The sequence below is a fragment of the Astatotilapia calliptera genome, chromosome 2 (genome assembly GCF_964374335.1).
Source record: "Astatotilapia calliptera chromosome 2, fAstCal68.1, whole genome shotgun sequence".
In the NCBI taxonomy this organism is placed as follows: domain Eukaryota; kingdom Metazoa; phylum Chordata; class Actinopteri; order Cichliformes; family Cichlidae; genus Astatotilapia; species Astatotilapia calliptera.
The window spans coordinates 24,854,772-24,880,778 of NC_137423.1; the positions used below are offsets into that span (position 1 = coordinate 24,854,772).

The 26,007-nt window shown below is 41.8% G+C and overlaps 2 protein-coding genes across 5 annotated transcripts; one reads left to right on the forward strand and one right to left on the reverse strand.

Annotated features, from left to right (window-relative positions):
* The first annotated feature begins 1,417 nt into the window (after positions 1–1,417).
* adam19b (ADAM metallopeptidase domain 19b) lies at positions 1,418–18,596 on the forward strand. 4 transcript variants are annotated; one of them, XM_026189222.2, is made up of 23 exons: positions 1,418–1,700; positions 1,937–2,049; positions 3,562–3,632; positions 9,776–9,854; positions 10,045–10,121; positions 11,981–12,182; positions 12,262–12,327; positions 12,677–12,748; positions 12,845–13,011; positions 13,139–13,223; positions 13,345–13,484; positions 13,605–13,782; positions 13,870–13,959; positions 14,087–14,282; positions 15,313–15,421; positions 15,530–15,746; positions 15,979–16,056; positions 16,447–16,555; positions 16,660–16,789; positions 16,870–16,972; positions 17,075–17,401; positions 17,488–17,579; positions 17,680–18,596. In XM_026189222.2, exons 1-23 carry the CDS (start codon positions 1,565–1,567, stop codon positions 17,684–17,686), a joined length of 2,844 nt encoding a protein of 947 aa, XP_026045007.2. In that variant the 5' UTR covers positions 1,418–1,564; the 3' UTR covers positions 17,687–18,596. The 4 variants fall into 4 exon arrangements, with proteins under 4 accessions (XP_026045007.2, XP_080143895.1, XP_080143898.1 ...); XM_080287769.1 differs by lacking the exon at positions 17,680–18,596 and having other exon boundaries at positions 17,488–17,583; XM_080287772.1 differs by lacking the exon at positions 3,562–3,632 and having other exon boundaries at positions 1,561–1,700.
* A 3,702-nt stretch (positions 18,597–22,298) lies between these two features.
* gpr151 (G protein-coupled receptor 151) lies at positions 22,299–24,263 on the reverse strand. The gene has a single exon (XM_026179969.2). The coding sequence runs from the start codon at positions 24,126–24,128 to the stop codon at positions 22,809–22,811; it is 1,320 nt and encodes a 439-aa protein (XP_026035754.2). The 5' UTR covers positions 24,129–24,263; the 3' UTR covers positions 22,299–22,808.
* Between the last annotated feature and the right edge of the window lie 1,744 nt (positions 24,264–26,007).

Genomic DNA, 26,007 nt, shown 5'->3' on the forward strand with positions numbered 1-26,007 from the left:
TTATTTGGTTTTTTTTTTTGGTTAGTCCTTCAGTTCTGATAAGGTTACTAAGCTACTGGTAAAATGGCCAGATGGTGTGTGATAACGCCAACTAAATTTAAAACACAGTCATTAGGTCATTTAAAAAGGAAAACACACACAGCCACTGGACCCATGTGGGTATTTTATGGCATTTTTCAAAAGGTCTAGTAGCTCATTGTCCAGACTATCCTTTAATTATAACACTGAAAGCTTTTTTTTTAATTAACTGAAAAACAAAAGAAATTTCTGTATTGCATAGTGAAAAAAATCTAACTTTTGTCATTTAATGGTTTATTTATTACCTAATTACTTTGGTGTAGTATGAATGGTAATCAGAGAGGTCTTCATTAGTAGGAAAAGCTGTAAAACTTATGAAAATACAGTTAAAAGTTCAAAATTTATACCCTCCTTTACATTTTCCAAAGCTGTCCAGAGATTCTGGTCCCCGGGCCTTACATTTGACAGCCCTGTTGTAGACAGTAGCTTTTAATCTTTAGCAGCTGTCAAAAAGCTTTACATTTGAAACTAACATGACTCTGCAGATGTCCTAGTGATGTCATCAGGAATGTCTTAAATTGGAGTCTAAGTACATTACCAATTTTAATTATTTCATAATAATTGTTCATAATTATTCTAAATAATTATGAAAAACATATATAGCACAGCTAATGTACACTTATCTTTTCATTTATATATTTTCAATGTATAACATGAATGCAACAGTCCATTGTCTAGCCTATGGTGGCATTAAAGGTCCATAACTTGTTCTGAGAGACACTGCAATGGATAAGCATGTTATAAAAAGAGAACAACAGAAAGCCTCCATTAAAAATTGTTTTGGTGGAAAAGAAAGTGAGAAATGAAAATAGTAGTCAAATAATGGGAAGTACATTCTTATTAATGTCTTTTGTCCTGTCTTCCTCCTTTTACCTTTAACTGGTGGCGCAGATGGCTGGCGTGGTTCTGGTAAAGGTTTCTTCGTGTTAAAATGAAGTTTTTCCTTCCCACCGTCGCCAAGTGCTTACTCGTAGGGGTCGTCTGATTGTCGGGGTCTTTTCTGTACTATTTTAGGGTAACCTTACAATATAAGTGTTATTGTGATTTGGGGCTATATAAATCAAACAGAGTTGAATTAAACATGATCTGGTATTTCTGTCAGTTTTGCCACGGCTTTGTCTTTCAAATTTGTGGAAGTACAGTAGGATATCCTTTGAAGTGGTGCAAATAGTGCTAAAATAACCATTTCAAGACTTCTAGAATAAATTAAATGCGCTAAATTGATATATTTTTTAAATAATCCCGTTTATAGATTTTCACTTAAAAAAGCGCTGTGATCGTGATTTCCTTCTCGCTCGTTTGTTCCTGACTGCTAGTCTGCCTCGTCTCGGCTCATCGTCCTCTCTGTCTGTCGAAGGGGAGTGGTTAGGCAAAATGGTGTGCCAGCATCTCACGGTTTGCCTCTGTGATGTGAAGCAACCGGGCCGGATCACCGCACATTTATGCCTCTGCTGAGCGACTTCACCCGGAGCCGTTTGTTTTTAGAATGCGTCCAGGAGCGCGTCCTCCACCACCACCATCACCACCTCCCTATGCCGCGCGGTGCTGTGTGTGTGTGTGCCTCATAGTTGTCCTCTACTGTACCGTCACTGCTGCTGTGTCTGAAGCCGCTGTTTACAATGGTGAGTCCAAGTGTTCCCCGGCACAACTAGAATCTGGATGCCTGCTTTGAATAGACGACTGTTGTTTTGCGCAGGGATGCATTCCTGTTTAAATGGTTGCATCAGGTGTGTGTCGGTTATGTAGACGACAACGTGGATCTCCAGTGTTGTTTCTTAACTAGCAGCAAAGAAAAGACGCTAACTCTTATTCTGTGGTATTTTCAACCTTTCCCTCCGTTCCATGTGTTTCTAATCAGGAGACACCAAACAGGCTTCGCTGGAAAGCATCCTTGAGAACGTGGAGAGTTATGAGATTACTTATCCCATATGGCTGCATCCTCTCAGACACAAGAGGTCTGACAACAAAGAGGTGAATTTGTCTCGCTCTTTGTCCTTCTGACTAACAAAATGCTTTAGACGCACTGACACACATCCAGCTTTCATATAAAACCTTTGTGTAAACCACTGCTGTGAAAAAGTGCTTGCCCCCTTCTTGAGTTCTTATATTTTTTGCATATTTCTCACTCTTAAATGTTTCAGATCCAACAAAGGGATCAGGCAAAGATAACCAGAGTAAATAAAAAAGCAGGTTTTAAATGATTTTAAACGATCGCTTATTGAGAGATAAAGCTGTCAAAGCCCACCTGGTCCTAAAACTAATAACTAGTTGTGGCACCATCAGATTGCAAGAACTGCAATCAAGCGTTTGCAATAACATCACTGTGGAGGAATTTTGCCCACTCAACTTTGCAGAATTGTTTTATTTCAGCCAGATTGGAGGGTCATGTCAAAGCATATCCATCTAATTTAAGTCCAGACTTTAACTAGCCCACGCCAAAACCACCATTTAGTTGTTTTAGGCATTCAGAGGTGGACTTGCTAGTGTTTTGTAGAGTGTCCTTCTGCATAACTCGAGTGTGTTTGAGCTTCAAGGCACGAACTGATGGCTGATCGTCCTCCTTCAGGATTTTCTGGTAGCGAAAAGAATTCATGGTTCCATCAATGAGGGCAGTCGTCCCGAAGCAGCAAAGCAGCCCCAGACCATCACACTACTACCACCACCACGCTTGACTGGTTGCTGTGATGTTCTTTTTATGAAATATGAATTACTGCGTTAGTTTCATACCAGATGTAACTGGACTCAAACCTCCCAAAAAGTTCTGCTTTTGTCTCATCAGTCCACAGAATGTTTTCCCACAAGTCTTGGTGATCATTATAATATTCTTTGGCAAAAGTGAGACGAGCCTTTGTGTTCTTTGTGGTCGGCAGTGGTTTTCAGTTTGGAACTCCCCCATTGTGCAGTTTTACCCAGTTCTTATTGTTAAATCATAATCGCTGACCTTAACTATGGAAAATGAGGCTTGCAGTTCTTTAGATGTTGTTGTGGGGTCTTTTGTGATCTCCTGGATGAGTCAAGTATGCGCTTTTGGGGTAAATTCGGGAGGCTGGTCACTCCTGGGAAAGTTCACCACTTCAAAGTTTTCTCCATTTCACCCATACAATGTCTCTCACCATGATTCACTGGAGTCCTAAAGCCTTAGAAATGGCTTTGCAACCCTTTCCAGACTGATAAACGTCAGTGACTCTGTTTCTTTAGATTACAGTTTGTTGCTTTTTGAGATCTTTTAGCCTACTTCATTCTTTCAGACAGGTACTAGCAGTAATTGGGGCTTATAGAGTGTGGCTAATAAAATTGAACTCAGCTTTCCACAACATGTGTTGAATCACAATTAATTCATGATTTGAAACATACAAGTGTGACAAATATGCAAAAAACAAAACCAAAAATCCAACAACTAAGAAATCAGGAAAAGGGGAAATACTTCCTTGGCACTGTCACTTCTTCTCACTGATTAGTATGCATTTAATGTTTTGCTTCCAGCATCCAGCAGAGGCACAGGTTCTCATCACAACTGAGGGCCAGGAGCTCAGACTACTATTAGAGAAAAATGAGTGAGTAACTTGAGTTTTCAACACCAGCCTTATCTTTCCATGCAAAATCAGTAAAGCAGTAGTTTAGAGGAGCCGATGAAATCACTCATCGACATTGTTCCTTTGACTTCCACAACATGCCCTTTCCATACCTCTGTTTATTTGGCCAGATGTTAACTGTCACATAGACGCATTTATAAGGTCAGCGCCCCTTGAGGGGGTGCTGAGAAGGGGGATGAGCAGAGGAAAGCAGGCTGATGGTTTTTGGACACTGGAGGGATGACACCCGATCCGTTCAACCAGGGCATGATGAGGCAATCAGGAAGTGAGGACTGTGCCTCTGCATCTAACGCCCTCTAATCTGATGGAGCGGTTCCTGTCCAGTAACAATGGATTGGTGATAGGAAGGGAGCTTGGTGTCTCATCTGTTTAATAGACTGTGTACTAGTTTGGGGGGGGGGGTTGCAACATTGAGATATCAGTGGTAACAACGGAGCTGCGGTTTATCACTTTTGGATTCGAGCCAGCGCACAAGTGGACCGGGAAGCTTTTAGGAATATTAGGAATGAAGTCCGTTTTTACCCTCGATTGCATACCGTCTCTGTCATTCATTGACTCGTAGGCACACAAATACTAACAAGCCCCGACTCCACCGTGTCTGACTGACTGCCCCCTGAGGGGATCTTGCCCCCTGTTCTCCAAACCCAGCAGGTGGTCACTCACTTACATTTCCTCCTGAGTGAGGTATTTCGCCTGCGCATGTGTGATAAGAGAGTAACTGAAGAAGATACGCCACAAAACCCTTCAACAAGGTGTTGAATGGTGCAAATAAAATATGTTACAATTTTTTCCTAAGAAAGAGGAACTACAATCCCCGCTCGGTACTCAGGACAGGAAAAAATATTGTGAAACTTGTGTTCTTTTGTGAAACTTCTCATTTTTTGTGCAACAGAGAAGCTGTGAGAATGGATTAACTCATAACAGTTTTTTTCTGCCGCAGTCAGAGTTACGGAGATTTCTGTAAAGATATTTACTTTTTTCTGAAAAGCTGGATTTAGTTACTGAAGCAGTGTATCCTGTGATGCACACACTTTAGTATAAAACCGAATGTTTTGATTCTTTAATGTACTGTGTCTGAGAGCTATATTGAGCTGAACAAATGATGCAAATATTCCATCCATGCATCCAGGCAACCATTGTCTGCTGTTTTTGCTTATGTGGATGTAGGTATTGAAGTCAGAAGACAGTTTAACATTCGTTAAAACAACAAACAAAAAACGAGGCTTCAATTCACCTCAGCTCATATTTCCTGTACAGTGCGCTGCATGAGCGGTGCTGCAGGTTCAAAGAAAGCTTGCAGCTTCTTTTGTAGATTCATTGTTTAGCTGAGGCTCAGCAGTGTTGCCCACCAACTCTGTTGCCCCACAGAGAATGCTATTCTGGATTAGCCTACCCTGTTTCTGTTTATCCTTTGCTGGTCTAATGTGAGACTTGAGTCAGGGCTAAGGCAGAAAGCAGTTTATGCCAAGGGAGATTAATGTCTGATTTTGGAGACAAGCCAGAGAAAATGCTACCAGTGTCCACCCTGTGTCCTGGTTACTCCCTTATGTCCTCATTGCACCTAAAACCGGACAAGAATTCAATTCAATTTAAAAAAAAAAAAAAAACGATGTGAGAGCTCCAGCTGTCCTCCTTAAATCACTTCAAATCTTAGGGGAAAGCATAACTGTGAGTTTATGTGGGCATCAGCCCCCTCCCCATGGCTCGAGTCAACACTCAATCCATTTCTGTCCTCCCTGGTCATGTTTTTGAATGTGTGTGTATCTGTGTGGCTCTTTAGCATTTATACTTCACTGGTGTGGTTGTGTATAAGCGGCTGCCTGAGCTTTTATCTTAATGAAAGACTGTAGTGCACCAGCAGAGGGTTAATTCAGTTAAGAGCAAGGCAGGGGCCATAGTGAGTGCTGACTCAGGTAGCAGGAAAAGGATGTAAAAACAGAGTGAGCGAGGCAGGAAACAGTAAGAAACTGAACGATGAGCTTGAGGTGTTGAAAGTCATGAGAAGAGGAAAGCAGATTCTCTGGTCAGTTCTGGTTCAGAATGTGCCGACACTCTTGCTTCCTCCTCCGCCTGACTTTCTCTGTTCTCCTCTTTAATGTCCTTCCTGCACACCCTTAAGTGCATTAATCTGAATTAAGCACTCTCATGGGAAGATCACACTATACTGTTTCTCCTCTCCTTCCTTTCCCCTCTTGTCCCTTGCCATCATGCCCACACCTTATATGTCTTTCCACTGGCCAACTTAAAAAATGTGCACCCCGTTCTTTCTCCTTCTCTCCCCCCTTCTCTCACCTCGTCTGATATCCCCCCAGGGCTTTAATCCAAATATACATTCCCACATGTTCCCTGCGGTCAGGCTTGGGCGTCTGCGGCCACACGCAGACAGACGACACTCGCAGACACATTTGTGCACCCCCAAAAAGAACACAAACATGACTTGAAAGCGCAGATCTGATGGATTGCAGGTCTGTTGAACAGAGAGTGGGTTCATGGATTTGCTTGTCCTTGTTTCCCTTGTGCCTATGTTTAGTTTCACAGCCGTCCTGTTTGCTTAGATGCATTAATCTAGGCCTCTGTGTTAGCCTGTGTGTGTGTGTTCAACCAAGGCTCCGCACACACAGAACGTTAGCCTCCATCTGCAATAAAAGCCTCTTCATCATCTGTTGCTGAGAGGTAATTTGACTTTGCATCAGCCTTCCCCCTCCTCCCCGTCTTCCAGCTCTATGTGGTGATGTCATCTGATACTATGAGAGAATGTGACCCACTGACCCTTAAAGCATTACCCCAAATTCCCTCTCGCTCCCCCCTTCTTTATCTCTCAAGTACATTAGCATTACTCTTCCCCCATCCCTTCTTTCTCCTCTTGAGGCTGAACCAGGCCTTTGTCTCAGCTTCACTGCCAGACCGCCGTGATTCAGGCATCGCCAGGCTCCTCAATCACAGCATCTGTCCAAGCGCTGGATGACATCCAGTCGCTGCTGCTGACCGCCATTGGACAAAGCTTTTTTTTTTTATTCCAGTCTCTACTTGAAAGCTGTCACAGTATTCAGCAGAATACATAAAGCTTTGGGGTATTCCAAAAGTGTTGCTGGAGAGTTTCACGGCAGTTGACTCAGGGCTTTGTGGTGCCATTAAATTGCATATCTGGCCAAATTATTACTGATTTAATAAAGGGTGTAAAAGTTTTTAATTATCTGCAGTATTTCATTTAATTTCAATTTCAAATGACTAACTAAGTGATATTTATCTTTCTATTTCAGTTATTCTAATATGTTTCACCACCCTGCAGGTTGTCCATTTACTTGAACCCTGTATAGTATTTTCATTTCTTTCTCTCACTGAGCTCCAACTTCTGGAGACGTTGGTGATTAGAAATGAAACTCAGACACACCCGCAGGTTGTTATTCTCTGGTTTCTGTGGTTGTAACTCGCTCATCATTAATGCACACCTTAGATCTTACAGTTAGAAGTGCTGTAGAGTCAACTTTTATGTCACGATTGCTCAGTCATTGACTCTGTCTTTTGAGTTCATTGTTTTTTGTCCCCAGTTAAGAGTTTTTCAGTGTTCTTGTAATTATAGATTTCTGGAGTTCTATGTTTGTGGTTATGATTAAGTTCTAGTCTAGTGTATTATCGATTAGTATTTTGGGCATTTTGGTTTTGTCACCTGTTATTTTTATCAGCCTCCCCTGTGCTCATGTGTCCAGCTAAGTTTCCGTCAGTGTAGGCGTATTCATGTTTTGTTACTTCCTGTCTTATTTTGCCAGTCCCAGTCTTGTGTGTATTGTGTTCAGTTTTGGGTCCCCTTGTCTTGTTACTTAGATTCTGTTCACCCGTGTTTCATTTTCCCTAATTACCTCATGTGTATTTCACTTCCTTTTGGCTGGAGCCCAGCTTTGTTTTGAAATTTTTTTGCGCATTCCAGTGATGAATTTCCTTATTTTGAGTTCAGCCACTGTCTCTGGAGTCCTGCACAGTAGTTAGTCATGGTGTGATAAATCACCATGAATGTGTTGAATCTTTCCAATTGCTTCACCAAAAGGCAGAGGTAATATCACAGAAGCCTCTGTACCGTCTGCTCTGAGATCGATTTGAGAAGATGTATGTTGTTATTGGGAGATATTATGTAAAATGCCCCCAAATTTGTGGACCCATAATGGTCACGTGCTGCAGAACGATACGGGCCTCGACACAGGCTTCATTTGGACACGCCCCCTTTGCTCGACACAGGCCTCGGGGCTTCAACATCAGATGTAACATCACGAATATTGGGTCCTAAATCTGTCTACCGTGCAGCATATTGTGAGATTTTTAGTTGTTATTTTGCCATGTTTTAAGTCTTTTCTATTTCTTAAGCATAGACTACCATCAACGATACCAAAGTAACTTACAAATACATTGCTGGGATTAGACTTTTCATTAAAACTTTCATTAAAATGAGTCCCCAAGGAATAGCAAGATTCAGCTCAGAAACTGCAGCTGACTGTCAAGTTAAGGATAAGGGAGAACAGAAGTGGAGTACTTGTGTGGTTCCATCATGGAAGAAATGACTGTGGAACAGCAGCAGGCTAAAGTTCAGTCATCTAATGTCATTAATTGCCACAAAATTGGCCTACAGTTGACACAGAGGATGATGGGAAATGTCTTCAGGAAGTTAGGGAAGCTGGAAAACTTGTGGAATTACAGATATAAATGACATTTAGCTCAAATCACAACATGACCCTGTTCATGCTGACATCATACGTCCCACCGATCGTTTTGAGGTCCCCCTTTAGAGTTCCTATTGGTCTATGTGGTTAGCCAGCCCCTTCTTCCTGTGAGTCCTAATCTGTTAAAAGTAGTCATTTTGTGTCTTTGCTTGTTTTATTTCAAATTCTCATCAGCAGGCTGTCATTGTCTTAAGAGGCTTGTTTCCTTCTTGGCATCGAACAGGGATGAAAAAGAAAATTTGCATCATCCTTTCAATGAGTTTAACACTGGTGGATCTGTGCTAATTTGCCTTCCTGGTCAGATAGTCAGATTAGAAGCCATTCTTATCCTCGATAAAGCTTATAGGTATAGGTAGGGCTAAATCAAGTGACTCAGAAACATCCCTTAGGTACAATACCGATCCAAGGTTTTGGACTGGGAGGTAGATGGTCTTTTCCTGCCTTTGGGCAGAACATAATTTCCAGCAGTTTAATCATTTGTTCCTCATTGAAATATATGGCAGTGATAAGGATCTTCTCATTTAACTTAAGAAATCAAATTTGGCTGAGGCATATTTACAAGAAGATTACATTTTTATTTTTCTATTTCCCTTAAAAGCCACCAGATTAAAAAATAAATGAAGAAGCAATGATAATAAGGAAATCTTTAAGATCTTTGGTCTGTTTGAGTCAAACTCCTGCAGTTTAATGCTTCAGGAAACAACATCAGTAGATGTGCTTGAGTTTCTCTGCAGTTACAGCCAGTTGCTGAGTTGGCCTGAGGAGAAGATGAAGATGACTTAAAGTTTAAAGTTGACTGAAAACAGGAAGAATGGTTTGCAATAAACATTGGACTTAATTGTGCTGATACAGATAAATAGAAAATAAGAGGATTATGATACTTTATCCAAAGAAAGCTTTCGGTGTCATGCATATGCATGTTTCTGCTTCACAGCCTGAAAAATAGCAAAGAAGCTCAAGAGCACTTGTAAATAATCCATCTGTCAAACAAATGCAGTCAGGACATGCCAACAACTGAAGCTGTCAGCATAGGGAAGTTATCATCTCTTGCTTCAGCAATAGACTAGTACTCGCCAAGAAGTAAAAAGGATCACTGGGGGACGGTACATATGGCTTTGATTACAGTTTCCCACATTCTCCTGTGCGCTCTCTTGTCACCAATAGGCTCTTTGTTTAAATCTTTAAAGCACTTTGTTTTTTGGGGAGCGCCTGTGTTAGAGTGAATGTTTTACGAGCTGTGGGCTGTTGCAGAGAGTCTGTCCTCTGCTAACCTCTCAGCTTCCTGCAGTTTTGTATTTCACCGTCTTTTCACAATATTGTTGTTTCCATAGACTGTATTACTGTCACAAAATACAGAATATTTTGTTGTCCCTGAATTTGTTTTTTTTTACCCAGGCAGCTGTTGGCCCCTGGATATCAGGAAATATGGTACACACCCAATGGAGCGCGCAAGTCCTCTTCTCGACCCAGCACTGTGAGTCTGCGAGATAGTTTCATGCTCTGAGGCTGCGGAGGGGAGTCTTAGCTGATAAACATCAGTGTAGTTGATCAAGTCAAGTGGGAGGAGGGTAATAAACAGTTAGTGACAGGTTTTGGCATAAATACTACTACTTCTGTTTACATTAAAAGGTCAGTGTGTGATGAATGAAAATGTTGTTTTTCAGGGACACTGTTTCTACCATGGCGAGGTTCAGGGCATGGAAGGCTCCAGCGTTGCTGTCAGCACTTGTTCAGGGCTCAGGTAATAAAAAATATTTCTTATTATTCATTAAATCCCTCCAATGAGCAAGCCTTTCATTAAATTACATTGGTCTTGAATTATCAGTCCCATCCTATCTTTAGGAACTCATAGTATCGTATCACCCAATTAGAGCACTTTGCTCTCAGACTGCAGGCTTACTTGAGGTTCTTAGGGTAAAAAAAGTAGAATGGGATCCAGAGCCTTCAGCTTTTAGGCCCCTTGTCTGTGGAACTGGCTCCCAGTTTGGATTCAGGAGACAGACAGTCTCTCTATATTTAAGATTAGGCTTAAAAGTTTCATTTTCATTTTTACAAAGCATATAGTTAGGGCTGGAACATGTGACTTTAAACCCTTGCTTAGTTATGCTCCAACAGGCCTGCGCTGTTCGGCTTCCCATGATGCACTGTTTCTTCTTCAGTCACCTCTTTTTACTCCGTGTGCATTTAATCATTAGGTATCATTATTTATAATTAATCTCTGTTTTCCCCTCTCTGATTCTGGTTGGAGCAGAGGTTTCTTCCTGTTAAAAGGGAGTTTTTCCTTCCCACTGTCACCAAGTGCTTGCTCGTACAGTGTCATCTGATTGTTGGAATTTGCTCTGTATTAAGGCAGCATTTTTGAGGTGTTTATTGTTCTGATTTGGCGCCATATAAGTCAAATTAAGTTGATTTAAGACAGGGGAAACCATGCATCCGAACAGATTTAGAATATAAAAAGTAATAAAACTTTACAGTAACATATATTTAAGTCCAACTCAAGTATGGATGGATGTAGATGGCTCAGAGTAAGAGAAAAGTTTCTCAAGTTTGTTTGAAAAAACACCATTTAAAGCTACATGTTCCATCCATAGATAAAATCTTTAAATTTATCCGGCAAGGAAAAGAGCTGAAAGGACAAAAAAGAGGATGTTTCTGTAAAGTCAACATTTTCTGAAAAAGCAGAGGTAAGAGCTAAAAGACGTGATGGCAGGGGAAAGAGCTGTGCTTATACAAACAGGAAATTGTTTGATACCAACTAGATTGTGCAGAGATTATATTGATCAGCTGGTTGCTCAGCTCATTCATTTGCTTATCTATAGTAGCAATAAGTTGCTTGCTTTTAAAAAAAACCTGCTAGAAACAAGTTTCTCAAACTTCCTGTCTAAAACATGTACGTATTTCTGTTTTATATACGTGCTGAGAGACGTGCTGAGAATTCGACAGCTGGGCAGTGGGAGTAAAAGATGTATGAATTTGACTTTCTTCAGCTTGTGATCAAGCTGTGCCTCAATAAATAATGTTACAGGAAACAGCCCTGTGTACTGTCCGATGTAGTCTCCAAGTTTATTAGGTCACTGGCTTCAGTGCTGGTTCATTGAGTACAGCTCGGTACTGGAGATCTTGTGTGTTCTCCTGATGCACCTCCAGAGCAGCTGCTGCTTCCTGCTGGAGACACTCAGAGAGAGAGAGAGAGGAGAGGCAGGCAGCAGAGGGGGAACTAGTGAGGGCTGACAAACATCTTAGTCGTGCGTGTGTGATTTCTTTCTGGGTTAATGTTCTGCATCTGGAGGATGAGCGAATAACATCTTCCTGCTAATGTAGATTCTGCAAGGGAATGCAAATACAGCATAAAGGGATGTTGACGTGTGGGCGTCTGACTTCTCCAGATGTTTTCTGCAGCTGCACGGCCCGCTGCTCTGCATGCACTCGTGTGTGTTTGAGTATAGGTGTCTGTTATGATCAGTGGCTTTTTGAAGAGGATTGTTTATGTCAGCTGATCTTTATTTACACAACAACGGAGAAAGAGAGAAGCGTGACCTTCTGTCGCACAAATATTAAGACATCGCTGATTTTCTGAATATGACTGTTTTTCCCTCCTAGGGGACTAATTTCCCTGAACACGAGCATCAGCTACCTGATAGAGCCTCTTCCCGTTTCTACGGATGCTGATCGGCACGCTGTGTTCCGAGCCGAGAGTGTTCGTCTCCCCAGGGGTCACTGCCAGCATCACCATGGCAAAGTGGAGCATGAGGAGGGGCTTAATGACTTTATCAAGGGAATGATGTCACCACAGGGTTTGAGGGTGAGCTCAGTAGCAGTAACCTCATCGATGACATTCTTTGAGATTTATTAAAACATGATTATGTTGTCTTTCTCGTCAGGAAAAAAGGGAAGTGAGTCAGAATATGAAGTACGTAGAGCTGCTCATAGTTGCAGACAAGACTGAGGTGAGAAAACAGTGTACTCAGATTGGGTGACTTTTGCAACCACACTGGGGGGGGTTTGCAGTGAACCATTAAGATGTGGTAGCGGGGAGTGTGGCTTTTCGTATGTGGGATTAGGTGTGTGCCATCATTATTATTTATGACCTGTAAAGTTTGCATTATGTATAGCTTCCCACTTCATGCAGTTGCAGGTAAACCCAATTGTGGAGAACGCTTGCAAAAAAAAAAAAAGGTTCACTTCCTGTTTTATTTCAAGTGTGAGATGTACCCTTTATGGGAAAGATATTTTAACAGATGTGTAGACGTTGAGTTTCTATTTCTGTGTGTTCATTGTGGTTTATGGTCGTTGCAGTTTGAGAAGCACAACTCTGATCTTGACAAGACGAAACAGAAATTAGTGGAAGCAGCCAACCTAGTTGACAAGGTAACATCTGATTTGAAACCAGAAAAAAAAAAGAAAAAAACCCCAGATACTGGAGTTTAACATGCCTATTTTTATTCCTTATGCCGACACCGATAGTACTACAAAGCTTTAAATATCCGTGTGGCACTAATTGGTCTGGAGGTGTGGACCAGCCAGGACATGATCAGCGTCTCCGATAACCCGCACAGCACCCTGGCAGCGTTCCTGTCTTGGAGACAGAAACAGCTACGCAGTCTCCCCAACGACAATGCTCAGTTGGTCACGTCAGTGTTTCTCATTCACTCTAGTACATTTCATAATCATTGCGCAAGACAGTAATAAACACCGGTTGCAGTCCAGCGGGATGCTCTTGACTTGGAACTAATTTCAAGTGCTCTCTTTTGTCTCCAGGGGGAAGTCATTCCGGGGCACGACCATCGGGCTGGCACCTCTCAAAGCCATGTGCTCCGAATACCAGTCCGGCGGAGTAAACATGGTGAGGGACGAGTGTGTTTAGATTTAAATTTGATGATGCTACGCTACATCAGCATGCATCAAGTCAAAGAATCACACGTTGATTTCTGCTGATCTTAAAATTCTCGTGCTGTGTCGAACAGGACCACTCAGATTTATCAGTCGGCGTTGCTGCCACGATGGCGCACGAGATGGGACACAACTTTGGTATGAGCCACGACATTCCAGGTTGTTGCCAGGCGAAAGCAGAAGACGGAGGCTGTATCATGGCTGCTGCTACTGGGTATGAAATTCAGCTTGCCACAATACAAAAAATTGCATTCATTAAACCAGGAGAAAGGGGATAAATGATAGAATATGAAAGAAAAAATTGAACCTGATTTCTTCCTTACCTCGTGCTCAGGGATCCTTTTCCTCGAGTGTTTAATGATTGCAACATAAAGGAGCTGAAGAGCTACCTGAGCTCTGGAGGAGGAAAGTGTCTCTTTAACCTGCCCAACACCAGGACAATGTATGGAGGGCATCGCTGTGGTAACGGTTACCTGGAAGACGGAGAAGAATGCGACTGTGGAGAAGAAGAGGTCAGTGGGTGTTTCTGTGTATGCACTGCAGGTTTTTCTTTTGATGGTTTTGCCAGGCTTCATAACTCTACAACACGTTTTGCCCAGGAGTGCACAAGTCCATGCTGTAATGCCAACAACTGTACCCTGAAAGCTGGAGCTGAGTGTGCCCACGGAGTCTGCTGTCAGAACTGCAAGGTACATTTATTAGTGTACATACTATTTAAATGGGAAATCACCAACCCTTATTCTCACTAGTACAGAATAAATGTTCTACTCTTCTAACTTTATTTATGTCATTACTCTTTTGTCTTTCACTGTGAAGCTGAAGAGCCCGGGTGTGCTGTGCCGTGCTCTCTCGGGGTCATGTGATCTTCCTGAGTTCTGTGATGGCAAAACAGAGTCTTGTCCTGCAGATTTTTATTTAGTGGATGGCACATCATGTGCAGGCGGGAAGGCCTATTGTTACACCGGCATGTGTCTGACCCTTGAGCAACAGTGTCGCTCACTTTGGGGAAAAGGTGGGTAAAGCGGACTCTCCATCTATAGCTAACTGCTGTTTATCCTCACTTAAACGCACTTGGTTAATTGATCATCAACAAGTCTCAGCACCTCATAAAAGCAGAGGTTTTGGCAGTTTGCTGGTCTGGAACATGCAGGTGTGTTTTAACATAATCCTACAATCAAGAAAGTAATCAAGGTGTTGGAATAGTCCAGGCAAAGTCCAGAACTCAGTCCGAATGAAATGTGGTGGGAACTTAAGAGAATTTTGCATAAACAAATTCAAACAAACCTCAGTGAACGGAAGCAACATTGTAACAAAGAGTCGTCCAAAACTCCTCCACAAAATGTTGAAACTGATGAACTCATACTGAAAATAACTACTTCAACTTATTTCTGCTAAAGGTGGTTTTGCTTCTAAAAATGGTCTTTATTATTAAAGGATTATTAAAGTTTATATACATATATCTTATAGACTAACTTTAAATCAGTATTTTTAGTGAACAATAACTTAACAAAAATAAAACTGAAACAGTCAAATTTTACAAACTGTACATGGTTTGAAGGTGCATGCACTCATGCTTTGAACTTTAAAATGGTTTTGGTATTATTTTAAATACCAAAACCACAGGAACAATAGCTCACTACTTTTTAAGGAAGTGACTGCACAAATAATATCTCTTTTCTTTTCATCCGTAGGGCTTTGAGGGGTTTGAGTCATACCAAGTTTCTGGACTTTTTTTAATTAAAGAAATGAATGTTACAGAGATAAATATCCAGTCAGGCTCAGTGTATTTAAAGATGAGTCCTTGATGGGTCACAGGACTAGGGATTGTTATTGGACAGTGTCCATGTTCATGTGGTGACAGAGCCTTTGTAGTACCACAGGAGCCACATTGAACAGTAAGGGATGCCATCTGGTCTTCATCAGACGGTCAAATAACACAACCTGACTGTATGCCTGCATGTGTGTTATTGTGTTTGCTAGAGCTCACACTTTTAAATATGTTTCTGTGCATTTTTTTGTTGTTGTTTTTTGTTAAACCACAGATGGTCGTCCGGCCCCTGACCTGTGCTTTAAGAGGGTAAATGAAGCTGGCAATATGTATGGGAATTGTGGCAAAGATGAGTCTGGGAATTACAGGAGCTGTAGTGACAGGTGAAAACCAAAACGTTCAGCAACAAACTAATCACACTTTCATTTACTTCTCCCTCAACTGAAGTCTAACTTTGTTGTTTTGGGTGGGGGGTTCTGTTTACATGACAGGAATGCTAAATGTGGGAAAATCCAGTGTTTGGCTTCAGCCTCCAAGCCTATTGAGCAAAATGCGGTTGTCATAGAAACCACGGTTACTGAGGGCTACAAAAGAATCATGTGCAAGGGGACACATGTGTACAAGCTTGACAAGGAGGAAAAGGAGGCACAGGGTGACACTTTGGATCCAGGTCTGGTCATGACGGGCACCAAGTGCGGCGAAGACTTGGTGAGAGTTATGAAAATGTACTAAACAGAGTTTGCAGTAGTAGTAAAGAGCATGTACCAGTACTACTTTTTTTTCACCCGATCTTAAGTCACAAACAAAGCAGACAAAACTGTTTCGATCAGACAGAGAAAATGGATCATCTGTGATTTCAGTTTTCACTTGAAAGGGGATAAGCAACCTGTCTCGAAGCGCTTCTCTAATGTTCCTCCTCACGCTTCTTTTGTTTGAACAGATTTGCTTTAACGGATTATGCCGCAATGCATCTTTTCTCAGAGCGGCGGAATGCAACGCCAAGTGCCACGGACACGGAGTAAGTTTCAGTGTGTCGCAGAAGAGATGCTGGTTTGATGGATTTCTCTGGACTTCTGAGAAAGATTTGGCAGCTAGCCTACAATTACTGAAAGCTGGCAGCCCTAAGCAGCGCTGCAGGAACGGTCCAGATCCTTTGCTTAATTAAAAGTAGCAACACAACAATATAAAAAAAACATATCATAAACAAGTAAGGGTTTGGCATTCAGGCATCTTACTTATGGGAAACCACGGCTGTATTATGCAGCAATATGGTCACCTCTGTAAAATGTTCCATAAACTATACAATTTTTTTCGGCAGAGCCTTTTTACTACATTTTGTTACAAAACATTGACTTCCTGTCCCTGATTCTCCTTCAGTCATAAAAAATGTGACTTATTCTCTTACCAGCTGTGCAACAACAACCGTAACTGCCACTGTGATCCAGGCTGGGCTCCTCCTCTCTGCGACCAGAAAGGATCAGGGGGCAGTGTGGACAGCGGGCCTGTCATCAACCGCAGTGAGACCCATGCACCAATCATTTATGTGCAGTTAATTAAAGTTAAAACAATTTTTTTGGTGTTTGTTTATTTTCTGACTCTTGTCTATTTTATATTCCAACAGGAAGCGTTGGTACAGCCCTCCTTACTTCCTTTCTGCTTCTCTTGGTGGGTTTGGCTGTTTTTGCTTTTTGGCGCTTCGGCAGACATAAGCTCCCCTCGCTGAAGCCTTCTGCTCCACCACCAGTGCCAAAGTATGTAGTTCTGAAGTTGCTAAACACTAAAAACGTACTTTGCAGATAACGTTTTTCCTTTGTGTTGTGCGAACATCCAGAATGAATGAAATCCACACTTCCGAGCCACCTGACGTCAAGCCTCTTAATCCGGAAAGTCGTGCCAACGGTCATGCCAACCCAACATTCTTGCTAAAGAATTCGGTAAATAAGCCCACTCTTTGACCACCTAAGTAATGTCTGTCATGTAATACCATAAAAAATGTTGAAAATACTTGTCATCTTTGTGCTTTTCCACATGGGAAGCCTTCTCCGCATCCGAGCCCGTCTGCCCCACCTCTACCCAGGAATGGTATTGTATATCCTGCAGGGAAGCCTCCCCCTGTACCAATGTGTGCAGGAGAGCAGCGAAAGCAGACACCACAGCCCCAGAGAGTGATCTCTCCTCAGGGCCGCACTCCCCCTGTCCCTCCAGGACAGAAACCCAACCAGGCTTCTGCACTGCCTACAAGACCTCCACCTTTACGCTCCCTGGATGCCAAAAACTCGTCACAGCTTTCAGCAGTACCCAAAAATAGACCAAACCCCCCAAACAGACCTCCACCGCCTTGCCCTATCAAAAAACAATCAGGGGTAAATCCTTCTCTTCTGCATTAATAAGTAAAGTGTGTACTTTTGCAACAGTGAAATAAATGCTGAACGTCTCGTTTGTCTTGCAGGACCCTGTGAAAGGCCCACAGGTTACCACCAATGCCTTGCAACGAGGAAAACCTGGTTTGGCTCCATCTGCTGGACAGAAAATGCCAAACAGGTAAGTGGTCTTGTGTTCTCAAATGTCTCTCTGTAGGAATAAACAGATCTTAATACCGTCCTATATTTTATTAAAATTTTCTTGCACTTCTTCTCTCTAGAGCCTAATCTACAAGCTCAGGGAGGCATTGGGGACCACTGCTTACATCCAGTGACAGACTGCCTCACAATATATTTTCAGTGCGGTGCCAGGTCGTAAAAAAGGTGATAAGCGAGGAATACTTGACGCTGTACACTGGTGTGCAATATGTGGAAAATTATATAATTACAGCAAGTTATAAAGTAGAGATGTTTTAAGCCTAAGATTTAGGCTTAACAATGAGTGCTTTGTGTATTACATGTGTCTGCTTTATCAACTTTGAAGCTAGAGCTCTGAATTGAACCGCGTTTAGTTTCTTTTACTTATGTTGGTAGAATTATAAATGAAGAAGTATTTATTCACAAAATCAATGAGAAATGAATGTTTACAGAGAAACCATTGTACCAAACGTGATGCCTCTCAAAGCGAATTAGCCATAAAGGGATGTCTTATATTAAGAAAAGATGCCAGTAATGAAGTTCTTATCTGTGAATAATAATGGGTTTTAACTGGACTGATAGTAACCAGAGAAAGACCTGCATGCCTGTAAGTTTATTCTTATGGTGAAAAGTGCATGTCTGATATGTAGCAGGAGCTGTGAGGGACTTTTTTCCATTTCTTTAGTTTTTAATTTCTTTAATTTAATTTTTTTTAATTGTCTTTTTGAGTTCTCATGCCCTGAAGGGTTTAAAAGGTGGTCGTGTAACCGCAGGCTTTGGAGCAGTAATAATTTGGCATTACTGTTAGGTGCTTCTAAATATTGTGTCATATTGTGACTGCTTGGGGAATTGTAATCTGTAAAAGGGAAATGCAGAATGCCAACTCCCATGTTTTACCTCATTATCAGACCTATGCAAACACAGGGCTTGTGTAACACTGTGTCTGAAACTGAAATTCAAATGAACACATGGGTAAATAAAAAGATATTGAACATTTTAACAGGTTGTTGTTTTTTCAGCTTTTTCTTCCTAGCTTTCGCCAATACAGCTGCCAGCAGCAGTTCTTGAGTTCAGATACTTGCTATGTTAGATTAAAAAAAATGGCTTTTTTTTATAAAACCAAAAAGTGTGTGAAAAGTGTCAGTAATGAACATATAATCTGACTTTTCCCCTTCATTGTAAGTGCTATGTACAAAAACAGCTCTAGAGGTACTTTTAAACCATAGATTTGAGCATGACTGCATCATAGAAAACTTCAATAAATAGCAACTCTGAGGGATTGTAAATTATTTTCCTGTGCATTCTTACAGTAAACTGGAAACACCTTTATTCACCCTGTTCACAATTCTCTTAAAGTGGTTCAGACTGCATTTGCAGAAGAAAAATAAACTCTTAATTTTAGCGTTTACATTCATACTTTGGCCACCAGGTGGCAGCACAACATGCTGGAATCAACACTGACACATTCTCACATGACCAAAATAGAAACTTCACAGCCAAGGCTTATAGTCTTACAGTGAAGGGATCATCATTAGTATTTCTTTGGGGAACTGATGACCACCCGACTACCAGTTAACTCATTTAGTCTAATCTCAATGCTGTCGTCGCGTGTTCTCCTCATAGAAGGATGTTTTTTGAACATATTACACTAAAAATAGTCGTCCATATTTGATTTTTCACATCCTGTTCTTCCTGAAAACAACTTGGTAGTAGGAGCAGAGTGGAATAAGATGAGCCAGTGGCTACGTTTATCCATGTTCTGTGCACTGACAGCCATGAAATATAATGAACTTATTTTTTTAACTGTTTTTGGCAGCTCCATCAAAGCAACTGTATCCAGGTCTCAAATATTTTTATGTTTGTTATTTAGAGATCATTTGAGGCAAATGCTGTGGGGCAAATTGAGTCAACAGTCCAGTTTACATTGTACAGCAGCACATTTTCATTGTACAACTTACTCATTTTCCCGTATCTTGGATATCACGAGTTAAAAAAGAAAAAGGCTCTTTTTACCCCCGTCTCCCTTACCAGTTCTGTGCTGAGACAATCCACTGTGCTAAATTGGAGTTGAACTGTTTTTTGTACATTTCCCTCTGCTTTCCTGTCACTCACCTGTCACCAGTGTTTGTATAAGTGTAAATGGCATCCCCTTTTAGTAGGGCTAGAAATGCTGAAAGGTGTCTACCTGCCCTTTAGATCTCTGCATCATTCACTAAGATGAAAGCGCTTTGATTTATTCTAATTAAAAGACCATTAAATACCAGGGCCAGACCCCCCAAACCAATCTATCTCCAACACAAAGACAGCCTATCGCATGCACACACATATAGACACATACACAGTAGTTGACTCTCTGTGGACTGAAGAGCCAGGTGATCTTCCACAGGCATTGGTAGGCAAAGGTTTTAGCATGTGGCTTAATTGCAGCCAGCCTCCCCTGCTGAGCGTAATTAGTGTTCGCTACCATGTCACTTCCTGTGGAGGTTCATTTATTAGAGATGATGATTGGCTGTGGGATGAAACGCGGGGGTGACACCCCCGCCTCCCCTCACAGTGGGAGAGGGACACAGCCAGGAGGCCAGTAAAGAGAGGATCTCTCCTGCTGGATGCTCCCCTGCCTTGTATAATGACCTCATTAAACCCAAGTTGTTTTGCCACTTGTCATGTTGATCATTTAACACACACAAAAATTCACTTTTCGCCAGTCGGCCTGAAAATTCCTCTTTGTCCTGACTCTGTTATCAAGCTATTTCACATTTATTATTCAACACTGACACACCGATGCTTTTTTATTGCTTACTTTCTTTCAAAAGTAAATAGGCTGAATTCAGGATGAACTATTTAATGCCAAAAATGGCATACACTAACAGGCAAACACAGGTACTACTAATCAAATTAATGAAGACTCTATACCTAGATGAGAATCTTTATTAATGTCATTAGTAACACCTGAGTTTATCAAATATTACAGTTTGTGAAATAAAGGAGCAGACACTGGGAGGCAATCGCAGTTTCCCCCACTGCAGCATAATGTTGAGCTGCCTCTTGGTTTATGCGGTGTAAGACCGTAGATCAGCACACTGATATCAGAGTGAACGCAAACCGTTTCTTTGTGGTTATCCATTGTGTAACAGAAATGTGGGTTATTATCGCCGAGAGGCTAATTTGTGCTATGACAATGGCAGTCACTTCACATCAGCACGCGTTTACAGCCAGTCTCTTCATTGCATGCAGTAAGTGTCTCCATTCTCTCATGGAAGAAAAACAGATCAGTTAATCTGTTCCATAGATTTTTTTATTGATTATTTTATTATTATGAAGTAAACACCCGACTGGGGGCATGATTTCCAATATGACAAGTGATGTATGTAAGCTCTGTGGTCTTGAGCAATCACACAGAAGTGTGAGGGAGTTGTTACTTGGGGCAGGTGCAGTCTGATCAGGCACAATAAGTAAAACAAACTCTAATGCACGCACTAAAAAAACGTGTGCATGACACCATTAAATATACAGCTATACTATATTTTGCATATTCGGTCTACATTATAGCATGTAGAGGAAGTGCACAGGCTCCTCTTGGCTGAAAATAAAATGATTTAATGGTAGCATGCAAATCTTGGAACAATACAAAAAAAATCTTATGAAGTTTAATTGAAGGTTTGGGTTCAAGCCTGGAGTTTGATTGTTGTGCACATGCTTTTTGGAAATCACTTCACCTGCCAGTAACTGTGCCAAATGAGCAAGCGAGATGCCTGCCAGATATTAGCAGCTCCTGGGGTTTCTGTTGAAATTGGATAAAATCCCACAACTGCAGATTTACTGGCTCATTTACCAGACTAAATGCTTCAGCCAGAGGTGCCAACAACCATGGCTGTAAATAACATCCGTGTACTTTTGTTAAAGATAGTACAACAGCCACGATTAATGTTCAGTTACTGTTTGTTTTTGTTTTGCAATAACATTGCATTATTTCACCGCTGAAACAGCAGAGGTGAAAACTTCAGTCCACTAATGAGGGTCTAGCTTTTTGTTGCCTTCAGTGTTTATGGTCAGGTCACTACCCCAGGGACTGATGGTGGGTTGTATAGTTAAGTGTTGCTCTGATTGATGTATTTTGCCTCTGGCAATAAAAGGTCAATATAAATGATTAATGAGAGGAAAATGTCATGAGGGAGGGGAAAGAGAAAACAGGGTGATTAGAACCTAAACTTTCCTCTGCTCTCTCTTTTTTTCAACCTTTTACCCTCATTTTAGGATGTAAAACCCTGAGATTTAACTACACGTAAAAAAAAATAAGAATGTAGGTCTTTCATTAGGGAGGAGGAGGAAGATTATTCAGAATGGGCTTGAGTGTTAATCACAGCAGCAGACAGACAAATTGATTACAGATCAGCAGAGTTTCCACTCGTGATGTTTATCCCTTTTACTGTGATACCTGTTATGTGTGTTTAAATCAGTGAAGAGAGAATTCCTTGTGAGATTCCAGTAAAACTGCACGTGAGTTCAGACGACAGCTCTTTCTCTCTAATTATAAAACTTCAGCAAATCTAATGAATACCCTTATGAAAATACATTCAATGACCCGATCAGCTTGAGACATGTTTGATGCATCCCTTTAGGATGCTACTGTATGTGCGTGAGTGCCACTGATTAAACCAATAACAAGAATATTTTTGACACCACAAAAACAACCACACTTGAGTTAAATTTTAATACTCTTTATTAGATCACAAAACAATCCCCACAGATCTTTTCATTTTTGTGCAAAAAAGCTGGTCTACTTTAGCATTACTTTATAACATTCAGAGAGTATTTACATGCAGTTATTGCACAGCTGCAAAAATTATTTTTTATATGTTCAAAGAGCAGCATGAAGTCCAAATAATATAAGCTGGCAAATATTCCACAGAAACACCAGGACATACAGGATATACAGATCTGTTCTACTGTGTAATTTACATAATCATTATTGCCAGAAGTTTCTATGTACAGCCACCAAAAATCACCTTACTCTAAATATAGTAATGCTAACACATTGTTGTGAATTCGGTCATTTACACAGATATAGATGTAGTCCACATTCACACCGATTGCACTTCTTACCTTTGAATAATACTATAAACACACCTGACAGAATTACAGTTATTTACAGTTCAGCACTCTGCAGTCCTCTCAGCTTCGGTCGGGTGATGATCGGCTGAAAAGGTGGTAGCTATTTTTTTTCCTCTATGCTTTGGTTCTCCCACGGCACAGGGTCGTTTTCCTGTGTGAGTGATCCACCTTCCCTCTCGTGCCAGAACTGCTCCACATCAGGCAAGACATCTTTAAGACTCACGGTGTCCGCTTCCCTCCCTCCTCCTTCTGCTCCGACTTGCTCCGGCTGAGGCTGAGCCTCCCTGGTGGCTTCCTTGCTGCAGCCTGATTGAAGGCTTCTCTCCCCCCGCAGCTGACCTGAGGTCTCTGGTCTAGGACAAGGGGACTGGAGAGTGGTGGGGTTGTGGGGTCCAGGCTTAGGTGGCAGTTGCTTGCGCAGGGTGAGGCGTCTCCAAAGCCCCCTGTAACCCTCTCTGAACTCCTCGGAGAGAGAAAGGACAATGAGAGGGTTTACCAAAGACAGAGAGAAGGTGAGCAGCTGAGCAGAAAGGATAAGGAGAAGGGGAGGAGAGGAAATAAGGGGCTGAGCTCCTTCAGTTTCCTTTTCTGCAATCTGGCGCTCCCAAAGCCACACAACCCAGTGAGGAATCCAGAGGACAGCCATGGCCACAGTGAGGCTGAAAAGCATTAAAGTGAGCTTCCTGGATCTGATCTGTGTACGGAGATTCTGACTCTTACTGGAACGGCGCTGGCACTGGCCATAAGCCTTCCAGAAATACATAAGGGCAATGCTCAGAGGTGCACAGTAGACCCCCAGAGGATACGCTTTCACATACACAGACATGAAATCCTGGGCTTCAGGAGGAACCGTCATTACGCACACCAGCCCACGGATCTCTCTCTGCAGCCGAGCAAACAGCCAGTGTGGGATGGTGACAGTGCAGCCAGACAGCCATATGAAGAAGAGCACCACCAGGATGGAGCCCAGGTGTATGCTCACCTGCTTGTTTGGATTTGACACGTAGCGGTAGCAGGCTTTGGCCATGATGGCCACGGTGAAGCTCTTCACAACCATGCAGGATTGGAGAAACCAGTCGGCTGTCTTGCACACCACCCAGCCTAGATTCCAGCTCGTCTTGGAGTATGAGGCAGCCCTGAAAGGCACTGTAAACATCAGCACCAGCCCATCTGCAAACATCAGGTTGAAAATGAGGGAGTTGATGAGAGACAGTTTGCCTTTGTGCGCATTAGAGAACAGGATGACCATCGCAGTGAGATTGCAAGCCGCGCCCAGGATACAAATGACTCCCAGAATAGCTGGCACCAGGACCCTGAGCTCAGTCGTGTCCAGGTGCTGGAAGGAATCGTGTTCACTAAATGACCACATGTCTACAGAGCTGTTCACCACAGTGCTATTGGTCCCACTAAGCTTATCCATTGTTTCCAGAAGATGCTGATCTGGTCACAAGAAGATAATAAATGAATTTTAAAAAATAATTGAAGGCAGGCAGGAAATGTAGGGGAAAAATGCCCTGGGCGGAAAAAATGTCCAAAAACAATGTGACAATATATCTTGGAGTTTACACCTGTTCAAATTTAAGCACCAGAGAAGCAATGACTTCGCAGTGTACAGAGCACCTGACAGTCCTCTGGTTTATCCCGAGATGCGATGATGCAGCATCTCGAGCAAGTTATAAAGATGCTGTTTGATTGACAGCTGCTGTCCCCAGCTGGCAAAATGTGTGTAGACTACACCCACATGGGGCCAATTAGGAAAATCTCAGCACAGATGAATATACTGGATTGGTGCAAATGATTCATTAAAGTTATGGTCTTAACAGTAATCAGATTCCTTAAATAAGAGTTAAAGGTAACAGTGCCTACCCAAGGCACTACCATAAACTGTGACCTGCATTCACTAGACATCCTGACAGAGTATGTGATTTATCAATGAGGTGGTTGGGACATAATCACAAGCTTCATTTAAAATGTTTCTTTTGTTTTGTTTTTTTTCAAAATTTCATCATATATAAACAACAATAGATATTAATATTGAGCTTCCTCCAACGGGTGGCTGGCCTCTCCCTTAGAGATAGGGTGAGAAGTTCAGCCATCTGGGAGGGACTCAGAGTAGAGCCGCTGCTCTTCCACCTCGAAAGGAGCCAGCTGAGGTGGTTCGGGCATCTGACAAGGATGCCTCCTGGGTGAGGTGTTCTGGGCATGTCCCACCGGGAGGAGGCCCCGGGGCAGACCCAGGACACGCTGGAGAGATTATATCTCTCGGCTGGCCTGGGAATGCCTTGGTGTTCCCCCGGATAAGCTGGAGGAGGTGGCTAGGGAGAGGGTGGTCTGGGCTTCTCTGCTTAGGCTGCTGACCCGTGACCCGGCCCCGGATAAAGCGGAAGAAGATGGATGGATGGATATTAATATGAATAAACCAACCAGAACCAATCAGAAGAAGTCTCCTGTAAATGTGCTCAGATGAACAGTTTTTATAATTTTGTCTTTGTAAACCACCACAGTGAATTTGAAGTTAAACACTCATGGCATTAATTGTTTAAGAAATACAGCCCCTCATTTTCAGCGACTCAAATGTAACTTCACAGACTAACATCATTTTAATTTTAACACGTTTTAATACTTGGGTGAAATTCCTTTAAATCAACGAGTGCCTGAAGTCTATCACCAAATGTTGTGTTTCCCTACCAGACCTTTCATTGCAGCCACCTTTAGTTGCTCTAGTTGCATTTTCTTACTATCAGCCTGTCACAAAAACACATAATTTGTTAGAGTTTGACATACAATCATACCAAAGATAAGTTTGAGAGGCATAAAATTATAGTTTTGCAACAACAAGATCTATTAGCTGGAAAACTTCATAGGCAAGTTGAGGACAAAAGGTAGCCAACATCCAAAGAAGAGCTTTGAATGTCTATACTACTCAAAGAAATTACAGAAAGCTTGCCTCAGGATGTTCAGACTGTGGTGAAAAATAAAGATGGTCATAGCAAATACTGATGAAATGACAACAAACAGCCTAAAATGTAGGAATATGTAGTATGAGGTGTGGTCCAGAAATTCATGTGTAGTGAATTAAAGCTGAAAATTGCATCTTGATTGATTTAAAATCCAACATAGTGATATACAGGCACAATATTACAAGTACTTATGGACCAAGCTGTAACTTTGCTTAACCTCCTAGGACCTGGCATCCACATATATGGACATCACATTTTGGGTTATTTAGACCAAAATACCAAAGACCAAAATTTTGCTCTCCTAAGGCCTGATATCCACTTACGAGGACATTATACTGC